Raw genomic sequence first — 27,048 nt, 5'->3', positions numbered from 1 at the left:
CACAGTAATCTAGTATTTGAGGCTTAGAAGGTGCTATGTGATAATTATTATTGTATATGCTGTTTGGTCAGAGGATGGTACATTGAGGCTGCTTCTATGTTAGTACAAGTTTGCTGGCATTGACTTAGCCTCACAATAGCTGTTCTGATTGTAATTTAAACAGAACAGTCCTCCCTTGAAGATACTCTAATCGGTATTTTAAAGTTGTGAAGTTTTAAGCCTTGGTTTTCTAGCGCATCAGGCATTAGAAGATGGGCATCTGCCTATTTTGTAGATTCTCAAGAAACCTGAATCAGTGGGTTTTAGTGACCTGAGGTAACATCAGTCCACATATCTCCAGTGCAAAAGATGACTTGCCTGCCACCCAGCATGAACTGGAAACTTCAACGCTTTTATCTGCCTTTTCCATCTCTCTCACACGATTCAGCTTGCTAAAATGGGGAAGTGCAGTGCATGACAGTGACCTAAAATAAGGGACACTATATTAGCAGTTATACAGGGAACCTAAATAGACGAGGGATTAATTCTTCTGCTATAAATAGCACCACCTGTAACCTCAGCTTCATCGTTCTTTATTTCTGCTCTAAATAAATGTCAGTGATAAAAACAGATGATAGATTTGATGAGATTCAGCTTTGCATAAAAAATAATTCAAGTTGCATAAAAGATGAGGAAAGGTTCCACTATTGTATTCAAAGCCTAGCAACTCAAGAAATAAGTCATCAAAATCATGTGAACTCTGGTATTAAAGCCACATATTTAAGCATTCAAGAGGCAGAAAAAGTTCAAGTTAAGGAAATTGCCTCTCAACTGCTGTCTGTGCCATTCACTAAGTAGTAAGATCTGCAGAGCTTCTGGCATAAGCAGGTAGTGACTTGTGTGCATGCATAAAAAAGAGCAGCTTTCTAGCTTGTGAGTCTGTGGCCTGTTATAGGGCTCCATGCCCTTGTTGGGGGTGGCTGTGAATAGCAGCTGGCCCTGCAAATACAGCCCATCTGCATCACACTTTGGGACCAGGGCATAGCACAGGGCAGCCACAGCCTTTTCTCAGTTCCCTTTTATAGCTCATGGCAGCAAGAAATAAAACCAAATTAGCCAGCCCTCAGCTTTGCCAGGCTCTTTGCAAACTCGTGGAGCCCCTCAAAAGGCCAAAGCAGTGCCTCACAAAGGCTTTGTCCATGGCTCACACGGTGCGTTTCCGCTGCGCCGTCAGCTGAGTCTTTCCTTGTGAGTGCCGAGAGCATGGGAGCACAGTGGGCAGCAGACACGGTGCCATGCTAAACATTGTCTGCTCACTTTATGTCTGTTACCTGTTTAATACAGCCAGACACTTGGGATTTCAGGGATTTCTGTTAGCTGGTAGGAAGTGCCAGTCTGTCTCGGTCGAAATGAAGAGCTTAGGAATATGGTTTTGAGATGGATGCATTGCACTGCTGCTTGTAGCACTGGTCCAAAACATCAATGCCCACTCCTGCTTGGCATCCTTCAGTTGTGCTAAGTGAAAGGGACTCCTCATCTTGGACACAAAATAAATAAGAACACACTTGCAGAAAGAAACCTGCTCCCAGGTCACTCAGCATGGCTGCAGCTGACCGGAAAGTAAAACATGTCCCTGGTTCCCATTAACAGTGTCAAGGTTCTCCAGAATGCTGGTACTTGCCAGGACCAGCATTGTGGATTTGGGTGTAACCAGGCAGGTTGCCATCCTTTCCTTGACATCCAAAAGCTTCACCTGCCTGGCACTGACTTGGGTGCATGTGTTTTCCACATGGAGGTTCATGCTGGCATTAATCTGGTGCAAAATGCAGCTAACATTTCCTTTTTTTCATGGTTTCTGTGCAGGAAGACCCTGTGCCCAATGGTCTCCGCGCACTCCCAGTGTTTTATGCTGCTACCATAGCTATTAACGTGTTTTCCATCATGTACACTGGGGCACCAGGTGAGTGAGCTGGGGGAGGCACGGGAGGGAGGGGTCCCAAAATGTATAAGGATACTCTGCCAGCGTCATCCAGACACCACAGGGTTATCTCCTGCCTTAGGAGTTAACGAGGGCAAGAGTAAATCGTTCACCTCCCCACATGCTTCTATTTGTATGTGTGTTTTTGTGACATGCTCCTGATCGCTCTGGTTAGTGGGGAAGAGCATAGCTACAAAAGAAATCCCTCTTTAGAGGAATGGAAATTACTGAGATGAGGCTTTGGCTTTGTAAATCTGAGCACATGTTGAGCTCTCGAAGGTATTCTAGGTTTGTGCATCAAGGAGTGAAGGTTCAGAGCAGGGTGGGGGAGCAGGTGCTGTTTGCACTCAGTGTAATGCTGTCACTCCACTGACATCAGCAGAGTCACTGTTCTGGCAGGGCTGGCTCCAAGACTGTTATTTAAATTTGTTTCTTTATTTCACTTTAGTGATAAGAAACCCCAAGCCTGTTTCTTCATTGAATGCATCTTCTTTCCTTAGTGTTTTGATTGCAACTCAGTAGAAGGAAATGAAGTTGAAAGACTTTATTTATATTTTTGTGTATTTGTATATTTTATGTGCTTTTACACATGTTTGTGTTTATTCATATGTGTATTTATATTTTAATTTTTATATTATTTGAATTTATATATTCTTGTATTTATATTTGTATATTTATATTCTCACATTTTATGTTTATGTATTTGCATTTATATTTTTGTAGTTTACTGAAGTGGTGTGCATTTAAACACACACTTGTAGCAAAAGGGTTCAGAACAAAGATGTTCAGTGATCTCAACTACTTTGTTGAAGACTCTGGTCATTCAATGTTATCTTTAGGTTAGACTATTGTCCAAGAGTGGTGAATGAACAGGCAATCAAAGATAGGCTCCTGAACATGAATTAAGAAAGCAGGCTTAGAAAGCGACCTTTTTTTTTGCATGGAAATATTCCTCTAAAATACGACACACTAGCTGTACTAGATAAATGCAGTTGGTAGACCCTACTCCATAGCATAGCATTACTGGAATGAATAAAAAACTTGAGGCATTCCCAATTTGAAGGTAACATAACTATTCCTCTTAAGTCTAATTGGCTGTGTATCCAAGATATTTCACAGTAAATCATCTGTATAACTCACATTTCCTCATTAGTTGTACTGCAGAAGTAGGTCAGGCACACACAGTGAGTCATTAAGCAAAATAAATGAAATAAGAATCTTAATGTCCCTTCTGTTTCAGCTTAGCAGTCTCTAAAGTGTGTGAATAAAAAGGTGGGACTCCATTTTTGGTACTGGGAAAATACATATTTACTTTCCAAGGCCTCTGTTCTGGCGACATTTTACTCACAAGGATGAATTAATCATGTGGGTTTCAAGATAGGCAGTGTATATATGGGTTTGAAAGATCGGAGTCCACGCTTTTTCTTCATCAAGAGTCGGACTGTTTCATTGAACAAGTGCAAGGATCTCTGCTGGGGGAGTCATTACAGAAACACGAGTTGTTGACGTCGCTGTGCGTTGCAGGACGAAGCCTCAGCTTAGGAGTGCTGCATTAAGCTAATATCGTAAGCATGTAAGGGCTTAGAGTAAGCTAAGCATCAGGCTTTATGGACCAGAGCAAAGGTCAGGTAAACACTTACCCTAATGGGCAGCGTGGTTCAACATGCATTCATGTATGAAAGCACTGCAAGCTTGTTTTAGCAGCCCTGATGTGGGCGTTTTACCCTTGGCTCTTTTGGAAATAAGGTCACAGTGAGGTAACAGGAAACTGGAAGACTAAACCTGCAAATGTTTCCATGTCAACTATACCTTTAAAAGCTGCAGTAACTGATAATATGTTAAAAGTCATCAGCTCCTTCATGTTGGTTTTGAATATATTGTGAACACTGGCTTTTCTGCAACAGACTGCTCTTCCACTGCTTGGAATAATTAAGTCATGTTAATTTATGGCTAGCTTGGGTTTTATTTCTTTGTCTTTACAGTACTGGGACTGATACTGCCAATGTGGGCCATTGCTCTAATATCGGTTGGCGTGTCCTTAGTATTTGCTGTCTTAGTCTGGATTTTTGTGTGTCCCTGGATGAAGAGAAAAATAGAAAGTAAGTAGTTATTTGATCATATGTGAGTGATATAAAATCATGGAAAATTACATTTCAGAGGTGGAAGTGCCTTGAAAGGTCACCTAGTCCAGTCCCCACCCCTAGGCAGGATGTTCCTAAATTATTCCTCATGTAGTTGTGTAATTTTCTCTAAAAATCTGCAGTGGTAGAAATTCAAGACCTTGTTAGGCAAGCCATTGCAGTGCTCACTTTTGGAGTCTAGCAGAAACAGGAAAATAAAACCTGGAATATAATCTGGTTTATATTTTATTAAGAAAAAGTTAAAGAGAAAATGCCTGTCAGAATGATCATCTTTAAGTGACCGTTGTTTTAAGTGACCGTTGTAACTTTACAGAAAGTTGGGCTGATCACAGCTTTTAGCTTTACAGTCTTTTGCTTGTTTGCTTTGCTACTCTCAACAAATGCATTGTTTAAAATGCAGAGAAGAGTTTCAGGTTTCATTAATAGATGAACAGCTCAGTGTTTTACTTCAGTTACCTACTTGGGTGAATTTTATAGGGAGAACCAAAGATGTGGAATTTTCATACATTAACTTAGTAAAGATAAGTGTTAGAAATAAGTAGTGTGTGTATGAAATGAATCTTGGTTATTGTAGCCATGTTAAACTATGCTGTTGATGCAAACAGTGGAAACTTAAGTAGCAAGTGCTATAGGTTGGGTTTAACATTACAGTACTGTTATTTCCTTAGGCCGGTTAAAGAAAGATGCTGCACTGTCAAGGATATCAGATGAAAGTCTTGATAAAATTCAAGACGAAGAAACACCAGTCTTTAAAGAGCTTCCTGGTGCCAAAGCATCTGATGAAAGCACGATTCCCCTTACTGGCTCAGTAACAGAAGCTGCTGGGGCATCAGATACTATTGCAAATGGAAACCATCCACGTGTACCATATGGTAAGGAACTAAGACAACTTAGACGGTTTTTCTGCCTGTTTCAATGAGGTTTCTTAACTGCAAGTAGGTCTCTGCTGTAAATAGTAAATTAGGGTTTGGAATTTCCATCTCTAATCCTTTTTCAGTGCTTGTTTGAAAAGATGCTCATTTACAAGTGACATTTTCTGGAGAGGACGTAAAATCAATTACATTTTGTTTGGCTGTATTTCAGTTTTAGAAACAGCTGAAAAAAAATTGCTTGCCTTTTTGTGTTGCTTTACTTTGTATTTTTTCTTAATGGTGTTTCCATCCTTTCAAGCAGTGGAAAAATACAGAGCACACAGATTGCTGATGTATGAAGGTTAAATTCAACATAAAGACGATTAGCATACTACAGCAGGAGATGAAAAGATTTGGACTTTAATTGACAAATGTACGACCATTTGGAGCGTGTCCACTAGAAAAATCTCACACATTGTTTTCTGAACATATATTTGTAAGAAGTAGACTTGTGTGCATAAAACTCTTCCTGTTCTGCCACGTGGTAGGATCACCCCCTCCACTTAGCGGCCTGCTGACTTTGATATCACTTTGCTAACATCTACAAAGTCCTGCAATTTGGTTAATAAATGCCTAATATATTCAACTGATTCTTACAAAATCAAATAAGTCATGACGTGGAGCCCTTAGAGTGTGTGCTTCCAGTTTAAAAATAGCTAAACCCAATTCTGAATGTTGAACAGTGAAAGTCCGGGAAGTCAGGAAATGAAAAAGTTCAGAAATATTACTTGTGGTACATTTTGAAATGTGTCCTACAGTGTATGCTGACATTAAATGTATACAGTGGGAATAATCATCATCATGTTCATACAACTAGTATATAGAAAATGTTGCAATAGCTAAGGAAATACTTCTGCAGAACATGAACTTTTTTGCTTTGTTTTTTTTTAATGATTTTTAAAGGCTGTGTAAATGTCTCCTAAACAAATGAATATGAATGAAATGTCTCTTAAACATATAAGTCCCAGTATGAAATTGCAGTAAACCACATTTCAGAAATCCTAATTATTCCTATTCAATGTAGTAAAAACCTCAGAAAAAGTAGAGCTTGCTTTACAAGAAAGGAATTTTATGGAAATTTATTTTTTCAAAAAACCTGAGGATTTAACCATAAAGTATCACATTTGAATAGCTGATCCCAAGTGACTTGCTGCAGGTCATAGAGCATGTCTGGGGAGACTCAACACTGGAACAAAGCTCTTTTTGCACAGAAGATGAGAGACTTTATTTTGCAGTGAATTGAATCTCCGCTTATTCACTGCATGTAGTGCAAATTGATCTTCTTTGTCCTGTATTCTCAGATGGTGGCCACATTATTGTCTTGTGTTGGAGGAAGGGGCCTTTTGTATTGCATTTCATGTAAATAAAATCTCTAAATCTCTGCTTTCTAGGAAGGGCATTTTCAGTGACACACACCTCAGTGAAATCACCTGTTTCCAATGGCACCTTCAACTTCGATGGCCACGTGAGGAGCGATGGCCACGTGTATCACACTGTGCACAAGGACTCAGGTTTATACAAAGACTTGCTCCACAAAATCCACCTGGACAGGGCCAACGATGAGAGGCCCACCGCAGAAAACAACTACAAACTGCTACGGCGCAACAACAGCTACACTTGCTACACTGCTGCTATTTGTGGCATGCCCGTGCATTCCTCCTTTAAGGCAGCGGATACTTCTACTCCAGAAGACAGTGAGAAGTTAGTGGGAGACACCGTTTCCTACTCCAAGAAGCGAGTCCGCTACGACAGCTACTCCAGCTATTGCAACGCAGTGGCTGAGGCAGAGATTGAGGCGGAGGAAGGTGGGGTGGAAATGAAGTTGGCCTCTGAACTCGCAGATCCCAACCGGCCCCCCGTTGAGCCTGTGGAAGAGGATAAGGAAGAGAAAGACACCTCTCAGGTCCATCTACTTTTCCACTTCCTCCAGATCTTAACAGCCTGCTTTGGATCCTTTGCCCATGGAGGCAATGATGTCAGGTAAGAAGATGAGATCTCACAAACCAGCAGTTTTACAGTTTAAGTACATGGAGCCAGGTTTGCCAGCTTGGCTGTTTGGAAAGCACGTTCATTTCTGCAGGTAAATGATCATCAGTGTTTTACAAAGCATGTGGCATCAATATCCCTGGTGCTTTCCAGGAGTTGCACAGCTCAGTCTATGGTTTCTTTTCTTCTCAGGAGTAAAATCTTCTTTATTCACTGCTAAATAATTGTTAAGTAATTAGTTTAATGTAGGTTTAATTTTTAATTTAGGCAATCTTGGAGGCATTGAGACTCCCCCCAACATTCAAAACACTGTAAAAGCAAACAGGACTGTCCCAGCCCTGCAGAATTTGCAGCCTATTTTAACTGCAAAATCAGAAGCCTTCAAAAGATGAGCGGTTTTAGACTATTTTTTGCCATTAGATGAATTTCATCTCTTGTCACACAGCACCTCACTGTCTCGGTGGCATGTGGCTGAAGAGCAATGTGGGTGGGTTTGCTGTGTCTCTGGGAACACTGTGTATTTTTTCTTTAGGATTTGACTGGACTGCCTCTTCCCTAGACCTGGAGTGATCCATTTGGTATTTAATAGACGCTTTTTCCGGTATCATGGTAAGGTCCCCTGAGAAATTCTCTCAAGTGGCTTGTTGAAGCAGCTGTCCTTATTTGGGTTGTGGCTGGGGCTGTACTGAGTCCCCTTCCTGCTGGACCCTTGCTGTGTTAGCCATGCCCCGAGGGTGTCGGTTTCAGTGTTTTCAGCAGGACTTTACAGCATTCATAATTTTCATTGCCCTCCTTAGGCTTCTGGGCAAACTCTGGCCCACTCTTCAAGGAGAACACTTATTGCTCCTCGCTCTTGTCAGCCACGCAATTTAACTCATAACTTATCATGAAAACACTTAAAAACATGGTTCTTCATTCCCCATCCATCCAGCATCCTGGGAATTCAGAACAGGGCTTTCTGAAGAGCCTTTTGTACTTCCTTAGTATCCGCAGGGATCTGGCTCTGGGAAGGAGTCCAGAGTCCCCTCATCCTCTGGATCAGAGGGCAACGGTGCAGCTTTCTTTCCTCTCAGATGGTCTCTGTTGTTAAAGACCTCTGCTCTGAGCATGCTGGCCAAGAGCAAAGACCCATGGGGGTCCAATGTCCAAGCTCTGCAACTGGCCAGCAGCGAGTGCTGAAGGGAACATAGAGATCAGAACAAAGACTGCTGATATTTCTTGTAATGTACCCTGGGAAATACCATTGCAGAAAGTTCACAGCCTACCTCAGTAGGTGCCCCAGGTCCTTTATTCCCTGCAGGTGATGCTTATACACAGTCCTCAAGGATTCATGTGTTTATACAAGCATCACTTGCATGTTATGTAGGAGGAAGGGGTAGTCACTTTTGTTAGAAGTGGTCTGTATGGATGCATTTAGTTCAGAAATCAGATTTGGTGTCAACAGAAGCTGGCCAGGATGAAATACAAAGTTTAGACTCTGTGCTGTATGTACTGTTGCATCTTACAGCCTAATTCCCTTAGAATTTTACATTTGGACTGGCTTGTTACAGTGACAATTTTCTTTCCTGAAAATTCATGTGTTTTCAGTGTTTTTCAGATCCCTACTTCCATTGGTGATCCTATCAAATTTGCCAGGAAGTGTGTTTTTATTAAATGCTGTTTATTCCAAAATCTCTTCTTAAGCTGAATTTATATAATTGCAAAACTAAAGAACACGTCAGCTTCATTTTGTCAAGGCTGGTACAAAAGCAGGAAGATGGTCATGTGTGAGGGATTGGATAGGAACCCATCCTTGCAATTGTACTGAGTTCCAGCTAAACAATAAAATTAAAGACGCCTTCGTATGCCTAAAAGATTTGGTAGATAAAATTCTCTGGGAATGCAGATATTTATCCTGAGGATCATATAGCAGAGATGTTTAGCCAGTCTTCATCTAGTGGAGCAAAAGATGTCTTGGCTCCGCCACATGTTGCATGAAGATCTGCAGAGCTCTAAAGGCAGTGCGTTGTTCAAAAAATTATGCAGTAGAACCTAGTGAGTAGCACAGCTTTCTGTTCACATTTCTGTAAGAAAGTAAGCCCTGGCAGTCCCTCTTCCACTGATGCCTGCTATCTTTTCATCTCCCTCCTTCATACACTTTCCTTCTGCTCATTTTAGGTGCTGCCGTCAAGCTGTTTCTCTAATTTTTTTCCTCAGCCTTGAATCTTGTCGTTAAAATCCTGCTTTCCCCTGCATTTGGTTTTAAGCTCCTCACTCATATATTTAGGATAGCACCTGCATTGTCCACATCTTTTGCTTTGGACTTTACTCCAACATTTTCTTTCCCTATCCTGGAACTTACTTTTGTGCCATGCTTTCTATTTATTTTCCATCAGGCTGTTTGTTGGTATTTCTTGAAGGGAAGGGGGCAGATAATAGGAGCAAAGAGACAAAAATAAAAAGCCAGTATGAAACTTAAAAGCTGCAGGTGATTGCAAAGTAATGATTGATCTGTTTTAGAGCATATTTAAGCACGGGGCATGCAGTACAGACTTAACTGTGATGCAGCTCAGAAAAACTTCATGGATCAGAAGTGCCCCATATGGTTTGGACAGCACTTTAACGGACAAAAGATCATATGGAGATCTCTCTTGTTTCACTGTCCAGGATTTACCCATGGACCCGGAAGAGTTAAATCAGTATTTTGCCCTTGACTGCAGAACTAGTTCATAACTAACTCATGGGGTAGTTAGACCCCAGTTTCTTCTGAGATTAAACTTTTTAGCATCTTAATGAAATCAGCCATCTTTGCTGTAGGAGCTGATGTTTGCAGCCATCAGGGCTCATGTTCAGGCTGACATCAGCAAGGATCCTAGCTGTGTTTTGAAAGAAACAGGGAGTGATGGTAGCTCCTTATTTGGGTGACTGTTTTGTTCGGACCATCCCCTCCTGCCCCTGCTGCCAAGCTTATGTGCACTGAGTCAAGGGTGCTGGAGCCCTTCCAGGGCTGGGACCAGCTGAGCCAGGCCGAGAGCCTTGTGACACCACCATGCACATGGACTGAATGAAATCTAAAGTATTTAAAATCCCAACTGAATGTGTTGGGACAGAACTGCTGAAAAAAATGTTGTTGTTGAACTTAATTAGCGGCGCCAAGTGAGCAGGTCCCACTGGCTCAGCAGCCGAGCACAAAGGGAGTGCGTCAGGTCATTGCAAGGGCAACGGGAGAATAAAAAGGGCAGGATGGAAAAAAGACCTGGGCCAGGAGCGTGACACAAGGAGAACTGCCAGCTTCTAAATGCTTGTTCAGAGCCAGCTTTCCAGAGAGCCCGGGAGGCTGGGCTTTGTTGTCCAGCAGGGATTATATGCACCTATGGTTGAGTTGGACTGAGCTTATTTTTCTGTAGATACAGGCTGGTTCAGCAGGACTTGTGATCTGGAGCTCAGTGCTGCAGCCACAGCAGCCTACCTGTATAACAACAAATAGCAGAAGAGTTGTTGAAGCTCTAGGGTTTATGCTGTGTTTTAAAGTCTGAATTAACTAGTTCTCAAAAACAAAGGCAGTTGGGCAGGCTGTTTTGGACATGGCTAGAAAAGACTGCTAACCCCAAAAAGCTAATATGAAACTTAAAAACTGCAGGTGATTGCAAGGAAAATGATTGATCTGTTTGAGAGCATACTTAAGCATGGGGCATACAGTACAGACTGAACTGTGATGCAGCTCAGAAAAACTTCATGGATCAGAAGTGCCCCATATGGTTTGGACAGCACTTTAACGGACAAAAGATCATATGGAGATCTCTCTTGTTTCACTGTCCAGGATTTACCCATGGACCTGGAAGAGTTAAACCAGTATTTTGCCCTTGACTGCAGAACTAGTTCATAACTAACTCATGGGGTAGTTAGACCCCAGTTTCTTCTGAGATGATGCTTTTTGGCATCCTAATGAAATCAGCCATCTTTGCTGTAGGAGCTGATGTTTATAGCCATCAGGGCTCATGTTCAGGCTGACATCAGCAAGGATCCTAGCTGGGGGAGCTGTGTGTTAAAAGAAGCAGGGAGTCGTGTTTTCTCTGGTGCCCAGCACAGCAGTGTCCACAGCTGCTTTGCTACTGGGCTGGGAATGAGAAAGCTATGAGCAAACAGTGTGTTGGCCCCAAAGTCCTATCCTAGCAAATGGGAAGATGCTTTTATTTACTCAAGCAATCTCTGGAGCTTGTTATTCCTTGAATTCTTGCAAGCAAAGCAGGATGACCCACAGAGTGATGCTGTAGGTCAGTGTGAGTTTTGCTGATTAAGATACGCTGCTTTTGCTGTGAGGAAAGCCTGAGCCTTGTACTCCTACACACCTGTCTGTGCATGTGTTTAGTCATTTCTCATACAGATTCCTTCTATAAATGTCCCTTACTACCCTCCTCCTCTGCATCAGGCCATCACTCCTGCTGTCACAGGAGAAACCCTGGGGGTGTCAGAATGAGCTGCGTGCCCTGGCTTGTGTGAGCAGGCAGCTACCTGGGCCCATGGATTCAGGCCACGGAGGAAGGTTGATTTAGTACCGTGACAGTGGCAGGAGGCGTGATGCTCCAGCTGGGCAGGGTGACCACAGACCGTGCCACCACCCCAGTCTGTGCATGCCAAGGGGCAAGCAGTGCTGGGGTTTGGCTGGTACAGGCTGTAGGGAGGAGAAACCTGCCTGCAGACATTTCACAGGGATCTCAGTTTTCCTGAGTTCCTGCTGCATAAATTATTTGAATGTATCTGCTCTAATTAAATTTCCTGTGGAGGACTTCAGGACTCCCCTTGCGTATTCATGCTTAGATATTAGGAAAAAGGGGTCATTGGAGTTAGAGTCTGCAGGTAATGCCATATAGATTTATAGTTTGAGAAAGAATGCCTTTCATTATCTAAACTATATAGGCTACATTACTGACAACAGGATTTAAAACAATTTCAGAACTATAGTAAAACATTTAATATTTTTTATCTATTCCTACACATTCTTTCAGTGGTTTTAGAGAAGCTGACTGCTACCAGATAGGGAATTCATTTTTAAGCAAAGCAGTTAGAGAAACTAGGAAATGTGTGCTTGCCCAAAATACATGGAGAAGAGCCTTCTCCTCTCACCTTCATACAGATTTCACTGGAGTTTTAGATCAGAGCACAGAAACAGCAGTAAGATTCACCTTTTTCCCCTCTTAATAAAGTAAATGCAATGGGATTAAAGGAGGGAAGGGCCAGAACATTGCCAGTATCTTACTGCACATGGAGAGCTTAGTGGGATTCAGCCTCTTGGCTAAATAAGGAGTCTAAAGGAGCTGTAGTAAGGCTGGATTACAGAACAGGTATTTCCTATTTCCTCCCTGAGAGCTGCACTCAAGATCACTTAGAATATTTAGGAGACTAATCTGTGTGTTACGATTAGTGAGGGAAGCCTGATGTGTGATTTCTTCCCTTTTTAATAATAGTCCATCCTGTAAGTACAGCCTGTGTCCCAAGTAGCTATGAATCTTCACTTGTGTCCTTAATTGTGCAGGTGCATGGCATTTTTGTTGTGCCATGCAGACAAGTCAGAGAAGAGCAGCAAGAAACGGGGTCTCCAGTGGGCATGGGAATCCCTCCCAATCCCTCTGTGATCAGGGCCCATGTCTGGGCTTGCCAGGGGAAAAGCTGATGCTGGTGGGCATGGGGGAGGATGGACCCAACCCTCCAGGATCCAGGGAGGTGGGGTTTCAGGGCCAGTATTCACAAGACACAAAGATGAGCTGCAGGAATAAAAGCATGTCCACCCTGACTCACTAATGCACCCAAAGCTTGCACTTCACAGGGCACAGCTCTGACACACTTTTATTGTGCTATGGTAGATGCACTATTTCAAGGCTGTCCAGTTATTTGAACTAGGATAAAACTCTCCTGATAATCTGACATCCCTGGAGATCAGGACATGTTTTTTTCCTGTTGATTCATACAGGAGTGTCTTTCTTTCACTCTTACTCAGCTGGGTGATGTCTCAGGGCGTAACTGCAGCCTATTCAGAAATATCATTCCACTGATTTTCCCAGTGGAAGGTTTTTTTGTGAAATCCTGGTTTGGGAGATAGTCAAATGGCTGGACATTTTATAATTGTAATATTGGACGCCTAATACAGATTTCTCAGATGGCTCTTTTGCTCGTCATTCAGCTTTAATTGGTGATAAAGTACACCTCTAGGTTCTTTCACTCAATTAGAAAAAGTGGCTAAAAAGCAATCCCCTTTTTCAGGCAGCAGAGAATCTAAGCATGGTCACCAAGGAGTCTATACGTTATTCACAAATCGTATTCAATGTGTAGCTTTCAAATACAGTTAGATTTTCTTTTTGAGCAAGTCACTACTCCCCTCAAACAACAGCGAGGAAATAGCAATGTTGCTACTTCATAAAATGTTACGACAAGTTTGACAGGGTTTGGCGATAGAGCATTCAGCTGATGGCTGAATTACTGGAAAAAGCCCCTTATTTTTTACTAAAAAAAAGTGTTAGTCCTCATTCCTCCAGAGACGGTCTTGGACTTGTGACCCAAACGTACCTACAAATTTCTGCTTGTGTGTGTGTGTGTCTGCATGGGAAACTGTCATTTCTAAGCCTGTCTCATGATAGCTGAATGTGGGGTGGTTATTTTTGTTGGTAATACTATCTGTCTCACAGGGGAGAGGAGAAGCCAGCTCTATTTATAGTTCAGATTCACTGTCAAATGCTATCTTTCACAACAGTTTTATAAATGGCGTGTGACAGATTCTAAGCTGGCACAAGTGAGCAGAAAAAGAGAAGCCGTGCCAATTCACATTAGTCGAGAGCGACATCATCATGAGGGTCAGGCAGCGCTTCAGAAACACAGAGCAGCCCTTCACTGAGCCACCATGAAGCACATCTGGCAGTGCAAATATTGCTGTGGGTGGCATTAAATCCTGCACTGCACCTCCAGGGAAGGCAAACAGCCCCTGCGCAGCGCCCCGGCTGCAAAGTCCTCTGCCCTGTGAGTAATTGGGCTGGCAGAGGTGGGGGAAAGTACTGGATGTGGAGAATACACTTTGCAGCAGGCAGACTCAGGAGATGGGCTTCTTATGCCATAACATTTCATAAATTCATCCTAAAATTGACTTGTATTGGCCACCTCCTCATGCTCAGTGGAAAAGTGTGTATTAAGTGTGCAAAATTAAAGTAATACCGTGACAGGAGCATCTTATGTTGTCTTTTAAACCCAATAGCTAAATAATGCAACAAATCCTCTAAAGCACTTCAGTTTCATAGGAACCTGAGGACAGTTTTACATATAGATAGATGTGGATGGGGGTTCAGAGCCTGTGTGACCGTATCAGGCTTTTTTCTTCTCTGAACTACCACGAATAAGACTTGGAGCTCCAGCACAAAGCAGAGTTAGTTAAGGTAAGTAGAAACCTGTGTGGGAGAGTAAGAGAAAATAACTTCTTGAAAATAGACTTGTGAAATGAGTCTTAGCCAAATGCATGGAAGATTGGAGGCCTGCTTTCCTGATAGTCATGTCTTGAATCAAATGAGCTAGAACCAGTGGGAAATACTGTGAAAGCCACAACCCAGTCTAGCCAGCATCCTTGTGGTTCATCTGGTTAGTCACTCAGCTGTAGGAGACATCTGTTAAGCAAACTCTCTTATGTAACGATGCCTTTTTTGTTGGTGGGGGCTTTTTTGTGTGTTGTTTCTCTCTTACCCTCTCTTACTGTTCTGTTGGGAGCAGTTGTCCTCTACCTCTGTGCAGAATCAAGGTTGTAGTCTTTGCAGTGCCTGTGTCAGACCCATTTGCTGTGAGCTTTTGGCAGTTTCGTGGTGGGACAGGCCTAGTGGCTTCTTCTAGAGCTGTTTTCCATTGGCATAGGGAGCATTGACACCACAAGCCCCTTGGACTGCACCTCCTGAACAAATCTAGAAGCTGAAGGAGCCCCTTGGAGAGCTGTGATGGTGCTAGATTCAAGACGTTGTTGCTGTATGTAGCCACTTGGAGATACTCAGGCTGGGAGCTGCCACTGTCCCTACGAGCTGAATATTTAAGTCACATTGAACATGATTTGCGGGGAGAGGAGAAATGTCCCTCTGGTATAGATAACCTGTATGTAGATATTCACAAAGGAAAATAAGGGTAGTTACCTTTTTGCCTTTCGAAGCCTGTATGGATCCAGTGCTCTTCTGCTTTCTGTTCTTACAGAGAAGGTATCAGAAGTGCTGCCTCTGTGGGCATCAGCGGTCTCTCTTCTGGTCTGTTGGACAGAATCAGGCACTCAGATTCTCTGAGGCTGAGCATCAGTCAGCAGAGTTTTGCCTTGTCTTCCGTTGCCACAAATAAGAACCTTTTATTCAAGGATTAAGCTGATTCACAGAGGTGTAGCATTTGCAAATAATTAAAACTGGATTTTGATATGGAAGACCAGAGTTTGCTGCTGCAGTTTTTGAAGCCTTTTCTGCCTTTTTATTTATGCTGGGACTGACAAATATGTATCTATAATCTCTTTGGAACAGTCAGGAATCAGTGCCTGAGCTCACTCCAAATGTGCCTGTTATTTTCAACAGGGAGGTTTTTTCCATGTCATACAACACTGTAAAAAGAGGTGATCAGTTTTCCCTTTATTCATGTGATCAATGTATTATTTGCCTTTATCCATCCTTCAGCATCCATCAGTTAATTTGTGTACCTTCATACATTGAATTACCTTTCTTTTTCTGTGCCCAAGAAGACATTTAAATGTGCAAGTAATTTAATCCACACCTGAAAACACCAGAAAAGAAGTTTCAGATCAATTTCAGAATATTAGAAATGCTCCCATCAAGAATCTCTTTGTCCATGGAAGTAAAATGATTCTTGCATTTCGGCCCTAAGGACTTTTCACATACTGTCCTTCCAAAATTCAACAAATCAAGTTCTTACTTGGGCACAGTATCAGACCAGAATTTTAAAGTGTTTTAGCTAGTGGCAATCACTCTTTATTTAAAGAGTCTTTAGTTCTTCATTGGACACTACCCAGCATCTTCAAACCCACTGGATTTTATTATTCATGTTAGCTCACTAATTTGTGTTCTGTATCTTTCTCAAAATCCATAAGAATTATTAATTCATTTTTATATCAAAGAGCATTTTAAAAAATTTTCATTTCCCTCGCAGCTTGAATGTTGCTCTGTGTGTTTACAAGAAAAAAGTTTTTCTTTATTACTTTGCTTCAGGATCGCTTCTCAGGGTTCAGAGCTCGATTTCTCAAGGGCCAGATGAAAGCAGGAGGGTCTTGTGGTGCTGAGATGTGCCAAGCTTTGCACTGCTGGCGACCCTTGTCTCTTGGCAATCACCCCTCAGCCCCTGGCACCTCAAATCTGGTAAAGATGGGATTCAGTGAATAACTGGCAGATACAGTGGCCTGGTTTGCACAACATTTGACATTAAAACTGGCCCTTACTCCATCTGTGTGCTTTGGAGTGGAACCAGCAACTAAATTTAGCAGGTCTTGGCTCCAGGGCTAGCATGACTGTCAGTCCTGCCTGTGGTGCTCGCTGTGACCTGCTTTCCTATCAGTTTACAAAGAGGGGGGCTTCCCTGATGGTTTTCAGATTTTTTGAATGACATTGGTCAGGTTTGTTCTACTCTTCTCATGATTATTTAGACATAAATATGGCACTGCTTCACTGGGTATGCTTTTTGGGTGATGAATAAATGCTGCTCAGCAAGGCAAGCACTTACTTGGTTTAGTAAAAGAGCTGAAAACAAAAGGGATGTTGACATTCTTATCTGCTTTTTAGTATTTAAGCCTCTAAAGCAACTGGATACCAGCTTTCAAGTTTTTCTTCTAGCTAGAAGTTTCTGTCAAGAAACTTGATGCTTTTTTAGAATAAACAGAGTCAGAAGTCTGACTCCAGTCACTAATATCAGATGACCTGCATTAAGAGTGGGGACTTCAGTGTTGCTGACTTCCAATGTTTTTTCAGATAGCAGCAGCAGGGTAGCAAAAAGGGCTTACGCCAGCTCTGTGTCACCAAGGGGTCCTCTCTGACCCAGTCCAGCTCACTCTACAACAGTTTGAAGATGACTAAGTCACCTTCCCAGCTGCACTCAGATCCTATCCCAAACATTATAGGCTGTCAAACTAGATTATATTTCTATTTCCTTGTCTGCAATGGTAAGTTTGTTCATTATTTTTCCCTCTTTGACAAAAAGAGCTAATTTGATACTTGAATTTTAAAGATACACAGGTCTTGAATAGGTAAATTCTGAGACAGTTTCAGTGCAGTACTGAAAATACTGATTTTTGTCACAGAACAGACATAATGAGGTACTACCAACTCTGACATTTCAGTAAACGATTTGTAAAAGCGAAATTCCTTTCAGGACTTGCTCTAGTTATCAGTGGTGAAGTGACAACCGAAAAAGCAGTATGGTAAGAGTCGCGTGCTGCGCTCTTTCCAAGTGAGAAAGGGTGTTGCCTGTAGGGTCAAGTCAGAGTAGTGCTGTGCCCATGATGAAGAAAAATCACACAGAAAATAACAGACTCCTTTCAAGGATGCTATCTGCATTTTTTTAACTCAGGTGACACGTTTCTGTTTCTCCAGCAATGCCATCGGTCCCCTCGTCGCACTCTGGCTAATCTACGAGCAAGGTGGCGTAATGCAAGAAGCATCGACTCCCATCTGGCTGCTGTTTTATGGAGGTGTTGGGATCTGTGTGGGTCTCTGGGTCTGGGGAAGAAGAGTTATCCAGACTATGGGTAAAGACCTCACTCCGATCACACCATCAAGGTAGGTCCACAGGTGTCATTGTGGTTGTGTGAACTCCGTGTGTGAGGCAATCTGAGAAATTGCTGCTCCAGTATTTTTTTTGTAATGCAGTTTGCTGGATTTGCTGTGCTTTGATTTTAATGATAACCTGGCTTCAACTTCTCTGTCTTTCTAAAAAAATGAAAGAAGTAAGAGAAAAAGGAGAAAAAGAAAGCATGAGAAAAAGAAAGAAAAAGAAAGAGAGAAAGGAAAAAAGATAACCCTGTAATACTGAATGTGTTTAAGGCATAGAGGTCTGCGTGAACAGACAGCAGAGTCTTCTGCTGCTGACCTAATTAGCATGGTAGAAGGTGCATTTGGAAATGGCAAGATTACAGTGGCTTTCCCAGTGTGCTTCAGACTGTTAAACCCATATGTATTTATTACAGTAATTTTCATCTTTAATGCATACTCGACCTCTGCTGGTGCTTAACCGAATTACTAATTAGGCACGATTCACCGCAGCGTAGAGTAGAAAAGGTCTCTGACGCAATGAGCCATGCAGACGGGGTACAGCAGATGACTAGCCTGTGCCGTTCCCATTATTCAACCCTTTCTTGTTCTCTTAACTTACTCACATGACAAAAATCAGTTGGAGATAAAACAGTCGAAAGAAGAAACGGGTAAGACTTTGGCACGCTGCACGGTATCAGTCCGAGCTGATGCAAAGAGTGATTGTGAAGTGTTTTCTTATGCTTCCCGCAGTGGATTCACTATTGAGTTGGCTTCGGCGTTCACAGTTGTGGTAGCTTCCAATGTTGGACTTCCTGTCAGTACTACACACTGCAAGGTATGCCTTTGCCCAGCGACTGCAGTCAAGGCAGTCTGGACTATTCATCTTAAAATTGTGCTGCTCGAGTCAGGGATAATGGCACGGTGAGGGGAAAACAGCCGCTGACAGAGGATGGTTAGGTAGGGGGGTGTTAGCGCATCTCGGTCATGCCAGCAACGCGGGAAAGTAATCAGGCTTCCAAAAAATGCATTGGAATTGTCACAGTCAAGTCACTGGAACTGGCCACAGCATAAACTCCATAGCTGTTGGTGAAGAAAAACAGCACTCACAAAAACATGACCTCAATTTTAAAGCAAATGATTGCAAGGAACAGCCTGGTTTCCTCTGACGGTGCCATTTGAACCTGGTCGGGTAACATTTCTCCCTTGTTCAGAGGCTGCGCACCATTCATCATTTATACTTGACTTTCTTGATAAGTGCATGGCATGGGATTTCCTGCATATAACTCTTTTACTACAGGTTTTCCATCTGTCTTTTTTTTTTTTATTTCTTCACAGTGGATTTTGCATTGAAGTAATGTGTGCGCTAACGGTACTTGTAGCCTCAAATGTGGGTATTCCAATAAGCTCCACCCATTGCAAGGTATTGGAGTTTGCAGTGATCCTATCAGTAAATCACATCCACTAGGACAAACCATAACAAAATCCAGGAGATACCGACTGTTGCAGATTGCCTTCACTGTGCCATGCCCTGCAGACTGTGACCGCAAAATAACGGGGCCCACTTTTAAAGGCAGTACAGCCAAGCAAAGTCAGCATTATATAACTAATTGCACAAAAGTCTGGACTGTCTTTCACCCCTACATGGTTGTACTGAACTAATATAGACATATTAAAATAACGTAGATTCGTAGTCTGTGTGAACCTGGTTACATGTCTTTCAAAGCCACCCGTATGAAAAACACTGCTACATCATTAAGCTAATATTTTAATGTCTCTCTTCTTTTAAACCAACTTGTCCTCACTTTTGTGCATTATAATACAGAATCTGGCCCTTGTAATTAGTCCTTTCAACTAGGTAGTTTGCTTTCTTGGTTTTTTTTTAAAAAAAGACCACTTTGGAGTATAGGTACAGGCTGGGTAATGAGCAGAATTTAATTGTGTCATGAAGACATTTATATAGCTTGTAGACATCAGGGAGCATGTGGACACACTGCTGGAAGAACATAATGGGAATTTGGAGTTTTGTTCCCTGGGAAATTCTCAAGTCAAATATCCCCTTTCTTTCCTTTTGTTTCTCCATGGATCCCAAGCTCCTGGATGTGCAGAGCTGTTTGTTTTTTTCACCCTCTAGCAGGATGTGGAGAAGCCCCTCCAAAACCAGAGACCCCAGAATGGCAGTCCCTCTGCCTCATTGCATGCCACCAAGACCAAGCCCTAAGAAAAGACCTTGTAGGATTCACTACTGCACCCTGGAGACCTTGGAGCCTCAGGCTGGGGCTGGGGCAGGAAGGTTTCTGGGGATAACTGCTCCATGGCATGGCAGGCGGGCTGGCAAGAAGCCTGGCAGCCTTGCCTGTGACATTGACCTGCTTTCCAGTAAAAGAGTCAATGAAAGCCACACATCCTGCAAAATGCCCAAAGTTGGTTCAATTGGCCTTTTTCTAGTGAAAACCATTTCTTCAGAAAGCCTTCCTCTACTGCAAAATCATTTATTTCTTCTACCCTGGTGCTCTTTGAGAAGCAGCCAAGACTGAGCAGCTCTGAAAGGCTGTTCAGATTTCCTGGCATTGACAGAACTCTGGTTCCTCTGAATCAAGCAGGGAGGGGAAAAATAATAACAATGTTATCCACTTCTAAAAATGCTAGCCTGAAATCACCTCTTTTTAAGCTGACTAGTATCAAATGCATGATGAAGAATTTGCCAGGGAGAATAATACAGCTTTGATTATCCCAGTTGCATGCCTGAAACACTTCTAGCCAACTGTTGTAAAAGAGAAAACACACTTTGGTCCAAACAAATAGACTGAATTTAGAAAGAAAATGTCTTGGAAGCCATAAGTTAATGAGAGGGGTATTCATTCACTCAATGCAGCTAAAAGCTTGGTCTTTTCTAACTGCAGAGCAAAATAGTTCTTTTTGAAAAATACTTCCATAAAAGCAGCTAATGTGGTTAGCCTGTGTCTGCTCCCTGTATGTAGCTTGCTGTATCTCATTAGGTGGATCATTCTTAATGGGAAGATCCACTTTGCAATAGGATTAGACTGTTCCAGGGATGTCATGTTATTATAACTGACTCGGTGTTTCAGCAAAATGAGATCCTGAGTTGAAAGATTCTAAGTGAGCAACACAGGATAAAGCAAACACTTCTAATGGATGTATTCCTGTATTCCTTGTTTTCTTTGAGGGCCCGGGGAAGGAATAAAAGAATTGTTAAGTATCATTTGCTCCATGTGAAAATGCCTCGCTGAAAGTGATGTCAGCCACTGAGTCAAAATGCCTTCTTAAAAATCAGCAGAAAAATTATTTTGCCTTAGAAACCCAAAAGAAAAAAGGTTTGAAGTGAGCCACCAGCATCAGGTATTGGGAATTATTCTTTTCCTCAATATTTGCTCCACTGTGAAATAGCATTTGCTTGAGTGGGAGCCCTTCTGAAGGGGTGTCAGTCAACTGAATGTGCAGCAGCTGGATAAACTGATGGCAAATAAAGAGCAGCATCAAACAGCTGAGGTGCAGGGAAACCTTTTTGAGGTGAAACAGTAGACTGTAATGAAAAATGGAGACCAGGTGTGAAGGAAAGCTCCGAGCAGCAGTTTTCAGATCTTGTAGCAGATGTGGTGGCGAACTGGAGGTCGGTAGCAGGAAGAAAAGTATTAGCTTCTGGGGAAGGTTCGTCAAGCCCTCTCAGATCAGGACGTGCCTTTGGTCCTAAATCAGAGCCTTTAGTCTACATGAGGTAGTCACTGCCCGATGTGCCTGTCCCACATCTATGGCCAAGCAGCTTTTTCATGCTCAGTGCCTGCTGAGAGCCTGAACTGCACTTTCATCTTTGCCACAGGTCCAAGGGGAGAGGAAAGTCCCTTGAAAGCCTCCAAGCCAAGTGGGCTTGGAACAAAGATCTAATCTTTTGAGCCTCCAAAGGAATTTGTGGGTCTGAATGCAGTAGCCACATTGCTCTGGCTGCACCAGTTCAACCTCCCTTGGGATTTAGCACTGAAAAGCCAGTGTGGTGTGAATGCATACCTTCCCTTTCTGCTGCCCAGGTGGGCGAATGATCATATTGAGTCTTAGAGTACCTGTTATTTGTTCTCAGGTTGGAGATTTAGAAATGAACATTTCTCAGTTGTAATGGAGTGTCTTCACGTACAGATAAAATTAGAGTGCAGCAGTTAAATGCTTTGCCTCTGCAAAAGTGACTTTGCTGAGGTCATTCTGTCAGCTCTGTTTTGCCATTATGATTTTGCGGTTTTGAAAAATATTCTCTGTGGCTATGATTGAATTATCATGTTCTGTGTGTTCTTATTATACACCATTGCACAGGAACAAGAGACCCAAAAGCATTTCTGTAATGCTTTAAGTTAAAGCATACTGAAGGCAAACTGCACTGGTTTCAATCGAATCTCAAAGTAGATATCATCTGAAATTCTACAGAAGGTGTAGTGTGCCTACACCCAAGGATTAGCTACTCTCCTAACCTCTAGTCCATCAAAAATCACTATTAATAAACTAAACTTTAATTATCTTTAAAACAGATTGCCAATGCCATCATTGCTGATACCATTTAAACTTCAGGAAGGACTTGGAGATTAGCATTCGTAGAATGCAGGCTTGCTCAATAAGTAATGCTTCTTGTTGCAAGCATGACAGACGGATGCTAAGGACACACAAAATATAAAGCTGAGCCTAACAGCTGAGCTGCTGAAAGCCCAAATGCTGTTTCCTCATGTCAAGGCTTTGATGTAGTCACAAGTGTGGGGTTCCTCTTCACTGAAATACACCTCCACCTCCTAAATACACTTACACCTCCTAAATGCAGAACAGCATATTGTGCACTCCAGAAGTATTCAGACGAAATATTATCTAACAGATTTCCTTATTGGATCAAGCTTTCGACAGAGGCCTTATTGGTCATAGAATATCAAGTTTAGTTTTCCCTTGTTCTGTCACAGGCACCCGAGAGTTACAGGGTCTTCCACAAGTAACTCTTCTCCAAAAAAAACCATTAAGCAGTAGTTAGAAGCTAAATAGGTGCTAGCAAAAGATGCAGATTTGATATCCCCATGTTATCTTTCCCTCATTCCCTGTGCTCCTGACATTTATCATTTTCCTGGCTCTGTACAAGGGGAGCAGCCCATCTTTTGATCTATAGGCAGGGACTGATACTCCCATTAAGAAAATAAGCAGGGAGGCAGGGATGGCACTTCAGGGAGCACATGCCCAGCTGTGTCTTGGAGTTTCCTTACCTTCAAAACAGGATATTCCTTCCACATTTCTTGCTGCTTTACCGTGCACTTTGAATAGACTTACACTGTTTTTGCTAACAGCATGGAAAGCACTTCCAGGGCAGAAAGAAAATGCAGTGTTTCTGAAGTTTTTGTATCATTTTTCATTGAAAATGTTTCTCTCAGTCCAGTTTTTTTTCTTAAAAACTGATGTGCTGGGTTTATACCTTATGAACTAAAAATACCTTTGAAAGAAGAAAAGATTGCAGCTTTGCCCATGACACAGTGTGTTTCATCTACAAAACCACTGACCTACCCAGCTGCCCTGGTAGCACTGTCTTTGAAGGATATCTTGGTGTTTTATCCATTCCCCACCATGCTCTTGGTGTCTGTGCAGTTTGTGTGCCCCATAGTATTAGGATGATGTATTTGTCTGCAAGAGAGGATTTTAGCTCTGGATGCTTTGCTTGGCTAGCTGGTCCAGAAGGGCTAGTTTCCCCCACAGGGCTCAGACTGATGCATTTGATGTACTGGGTCTAAGCCTGCACTGTCTGTCTGCCCCCTGCCAAGCCACCATGGCTGCCACAGGGTGGGCTCAGCTGCTTTTACCTTGCCCCTGCCATCCCGTCTGTAGCCCGCAGTACTGGAATATGGATATGGTGTTTTGAGTCAGCGCCATATGCCAGGCTGTGAGCTGCACAGAGAGCATCAGCAGCTGCTCGGTGAACAGGCAGGGCATCCCAAACCAGCAAGGAGATAGGCAGGTGGGACAGGAACCATAGTGCATATCCTGACCTGCTCTATGCAGTGCTCTTCAGCAGAGCCTTAAAAACAACTTTCCTGGTGTTTTCCTGATTTAGACTGCAATCTGGCCAGAGTCAGTGGACACTTGCTCTCTTTCTCTTCTCTATGGACTGAGTCAGGTGGAGGGCTGCCTCAGCTGCACTGAAGGCTCATGTACAAGTTAGCAGGGCAGGGAAAAACCCACCAACATACTTATTTGCCTTTGGCTGACCCTAAGATCCATGAAAAACAGGAGATCATTGACAAACAAAGGTTTAAGTACCTTGGAAGTGTCACCCTCCTGCCACTGCACCAGAACAGAGCCATTGTCATCCTCAGGGACTTCTTTATCTCAGAGCATCGCTTGGTATCAGCTGACTGGCATTGGTGTGGCCGTGGGCATGTTACAGGTGCTCAGACTTACCCCTCACACCTTGTCTTCCTCTCTCTTCCCCACGCTCCCAAGGTTGGCTCCGTGGTGGCCGTCGGCTGGATCCGCTCCAAGAAAGCCGTCGACTGGCGCCTCTTCCGCAACATCTTCCTGGCGTGGTTTGTGACTGTGCCAGTGGCCGGCTTGTTCAGCGCCGGGGTGATGGCACTGCTGATGTATGGGATCCTGCCTTACATTTGAGGAGCCTCCTCTGCTGGGAAAAGGGGAAATGGCCAAGCTACTACCGATGGGAGAAGCGTTCCCGTGAAAGAAGCAGTCAGAGAGGATCCATCTTCCATACCTAACTTCTTATCTACTGTACATAACAATGTGTCATATTGGTGACATGGTGATGTGGTGCCATTTCTTATATATTAAAGAAATATATATGCATATAGTAGGTAACAATACCTAAGTTATATTATCAGTGGGGTGAAAATAATTGCCTAGAACTTAATATTTAGTAAAATTTGTACATAGTGTATCATTTTGGTGGCTATTTTTTAATCTTTTGAGGAAGAGTATGGATTAGGAAATGTTTCTTGTCCATTTGATATAAGAAGAAGCGAGGTACAGGACTGCGTAACACATGAATTTTTTAAAGCTATTAAGATACTGGAACAAAATAAAATGTGCAGAAGTGCTTTTCATAAAATAACTTTGTTCATATCATATTGATTTTTGTGTATCATAGCGTGATGGTTATGGCTGTGTAAATACTTATGAACAGTAACTTTTAAATGGTGCATTTCCCTTATATATTTTGGATAAGAAAGTTTAGGAAGTACCAAAGAAGCAGGGGAATAGCTTGCCGATATTATGTTGTTGTCTCCATGTGTGTTGTGTTCCCCCACCTCTAACTCAACGTTGTTTTCACCAAGCTCTGGCCTGTGAGGCTGGGATAGTACTGTTCATGTCTTAATGTAACTTAAAAAAAAAAAGCGCACACAAAAAATTAGTTCTTGTGACTTAGTAGGCAGCCCATGGCTCTCCACATTAGCTGATAGTAAACTGACTTCATTTTGTGGGTTGATACTTGAGTATCTCACTGCTCACCTTCTACCTTTCCCCTTCAAGTCTCAGCTCCTGGTTGCCCTGCTCTCGATTCCTGCGGGAGGACGGACCGTCAGCCTCCCCTCCTTCTCTCCATCCAGACACAAGCACCCACTCTCAGGTACAGGAGCGGGGCCGTGGAGCGCACGGCACCCCCGCGTACAGAAGCGAAGGGCAGCAGTGGGCGGGAGAGGGCTCAGCCCTGCATTTCTGCTTGGATGTAATGGGTGCCCATGGGAGTGCTGATCCATGCAGGGGAGGATGTGAGCAGGTGCTGCCTCCCCCTGGCAAGTCCCATCCCACGCCATGGCCAGCCAGCCTCCTGCTGTGCTGCCTACAGCGAGGAGGGGACAGGAGCCTGGCCCTGTGTGGATGGATGGAGGTTGTATGGTAACCAGCATTTGGGATGAGATTTTTTTCATGGCAGCTCAGGGGAAAATGGCTAGCTACATCCCCTGCACGCTTTTGGAAAGCACATTTGAGTGAAGGTTACTGTTTTGTGGGTGGGAGGCAAAGGGCAAGGGGTGCCCAAAGGAGGTTGGGAATCTATTACTGTTTAAATGCTGCTAAAATTTTGATAAAATGTTCTTGGTACTCCATTGTGATTCTTCCATTGGTCATTCATACCACATTTATAATAAAAAGATAAACAGCCCCTATAACTGCCTCTTGCGTTTTTGGAGTGTTACTCAGCTGTAATGGGAAGGCTCCCCAGGCAGTTAAAGCCTACTCCCTGGCATCTGCCGCCTTTTGTCCTTTGTCTGCTCTGGTCAACGGGATCAAACCACGCTCTGTGTGGCACTGACAAAACCTCCCTTTTCTTCCTGCAGTCCTGGCAGCCCAGTGCCCAGCCCTCGCTCTACCCGGGCTTGGCTCACAGGCGTCTCTCCGTCGAGCTTTGGGAGCTTGTGGGCTGCTTCGGATGCATTCCCTGGGCACTCGCTGCCTCCAACTGCCTCACTCACTCTGGCCCTTCTTTGGGGCTCTGGAAGCATCCCTATTGCTGTGGCACCGTGATGCTCAGTTTCCAAGCCCTCTGAAACCCTAGAGCTGTGGTATAAATAGTGCTGGCAAATGGGTGGGACTGGTGGGCAGCAGCTGAGTGACCAGAGCAGCCAGTAAATGCATTGAGTGGGACCTGTGGAAGTAGGTGGAAGAACTCACCTTATCTTAGCGCTTGCATTAACAAATGCCTGCCCAGTGGCCCAGCAGCTTCCCACCTTGTTTCATCTGCAGAGACAAACCAGACTTCTCTCACTCCAGCAGCAGGGATGCAGCTGCAGCCCTGCCAGACACAGTCAGCATGTGGAGGGCTGTGCCAGCTCTGGGGGTATGTGATAATCCCCCAGCACACACAGCTGGGTGTCTGTCAACACACACATATATAAATAAAACTGCTGTGAAGGAAATGGCTGGCAAGGAAGCATCTCCAAAATATTCCTGCCCTAGCTACAATAACCTTCAGTGTGAAGGGAGATGGAAAATCCAAAGTGTCTTTCTTCACACTGCAGAAGTGTCCTTTGCCACCCCAGAGAAGGAGAATCTGCAGAAGCACAGCTGTTGAAACATGGTGCAAATATGGGCACAGTTAAAATTCCCTTTGCTCAGGCAGCAATCAAAATAGGTCTATTTTCAGCTCAAGAAATGGTGGGGGTTTTGCATTTTTTCAGTAGCATTGAAGCTCAGTGGAGCCAGAGAGCTGAGCTTGTTTAGCCAGGGCCTATTTAACAAGCAGATGCTGGTAGACCTCGACAGAGACATGGGGTGTTTGCGCCCTCCAGGGCTGCCCTGTCCCCTGGCAGAGCTCTTCCCACTGTGGCTCACAGCCATCAGGG

General features: G+C 43.3%; 1 protein-coding gene across 7 annotated transcripts in view; it reads left to right on the top strand.

Moving 5' to 3' along the window:
• Positions 1-25,875, top strand: part of SLC20A2 (solute carrier family 20 member 2) — a 57,394-nt gene extending 31,519 nt beyond the window's left edge. For 2 of the 7 annotated variants that reach the window (XM_032109857.1, XM_032109853.1), the window contains 7 exons: positions 1,843-1,939; positions 3,940-4,056; positions 4,767-4,970; positions 6,401-6,989; positions 17,570-17,755; positions 18,479-18,563; positions 24,197-25,875. In XM_032109857.1, coding sequence (XP_031965748.1) covers positions 1,843-1,939; positions 3,940-4,056; positions 4,767-4,970; positions 6,401-6,989; positions 17,570-17,755; positions 18,479-18,563; positions 24,197-24,361 — 1,443 coding nt within the window. In that variant the 3' untranslated portion in view covers positions 24,362-25,875. Of the gene's footprint in view, positions 1-1,842; positions 1,940-3,939; positions 4,057-4,766; positions 4,971-6,400; positions 6,990-17,569; positions 17,756-18,478; positions 18,564-19,063; positions 19,149-24,196 lie in introns of all 7 variants that reach the window. The other 5 variants (XR_004240319.1, XM_032109858.1, XM_032109854.1 and 2 more) reach the window with 5 other exon arrangements.
• Positions 25,876-27,048: the final 1,173 nt, after the last annotated feature.

This window comes from Corvus moneduloides, chromosome 5 (assembly GCF_009650955.1).
Source record: "Corvus moneduloides isolate bCorMon1 chromosome 5, bCorMon1.pri, whole genome shotgun sequence".
NCBI lineage: Eukaryota > Metazoa > Chordata > Aves > Passeriformes > Corvidae > Corvus > Corvus moneduloides.
Note: the sequence above shows the minus strand (reverse complement) of the source record. Positions and strands in the feature narration are given on the sequence as shown.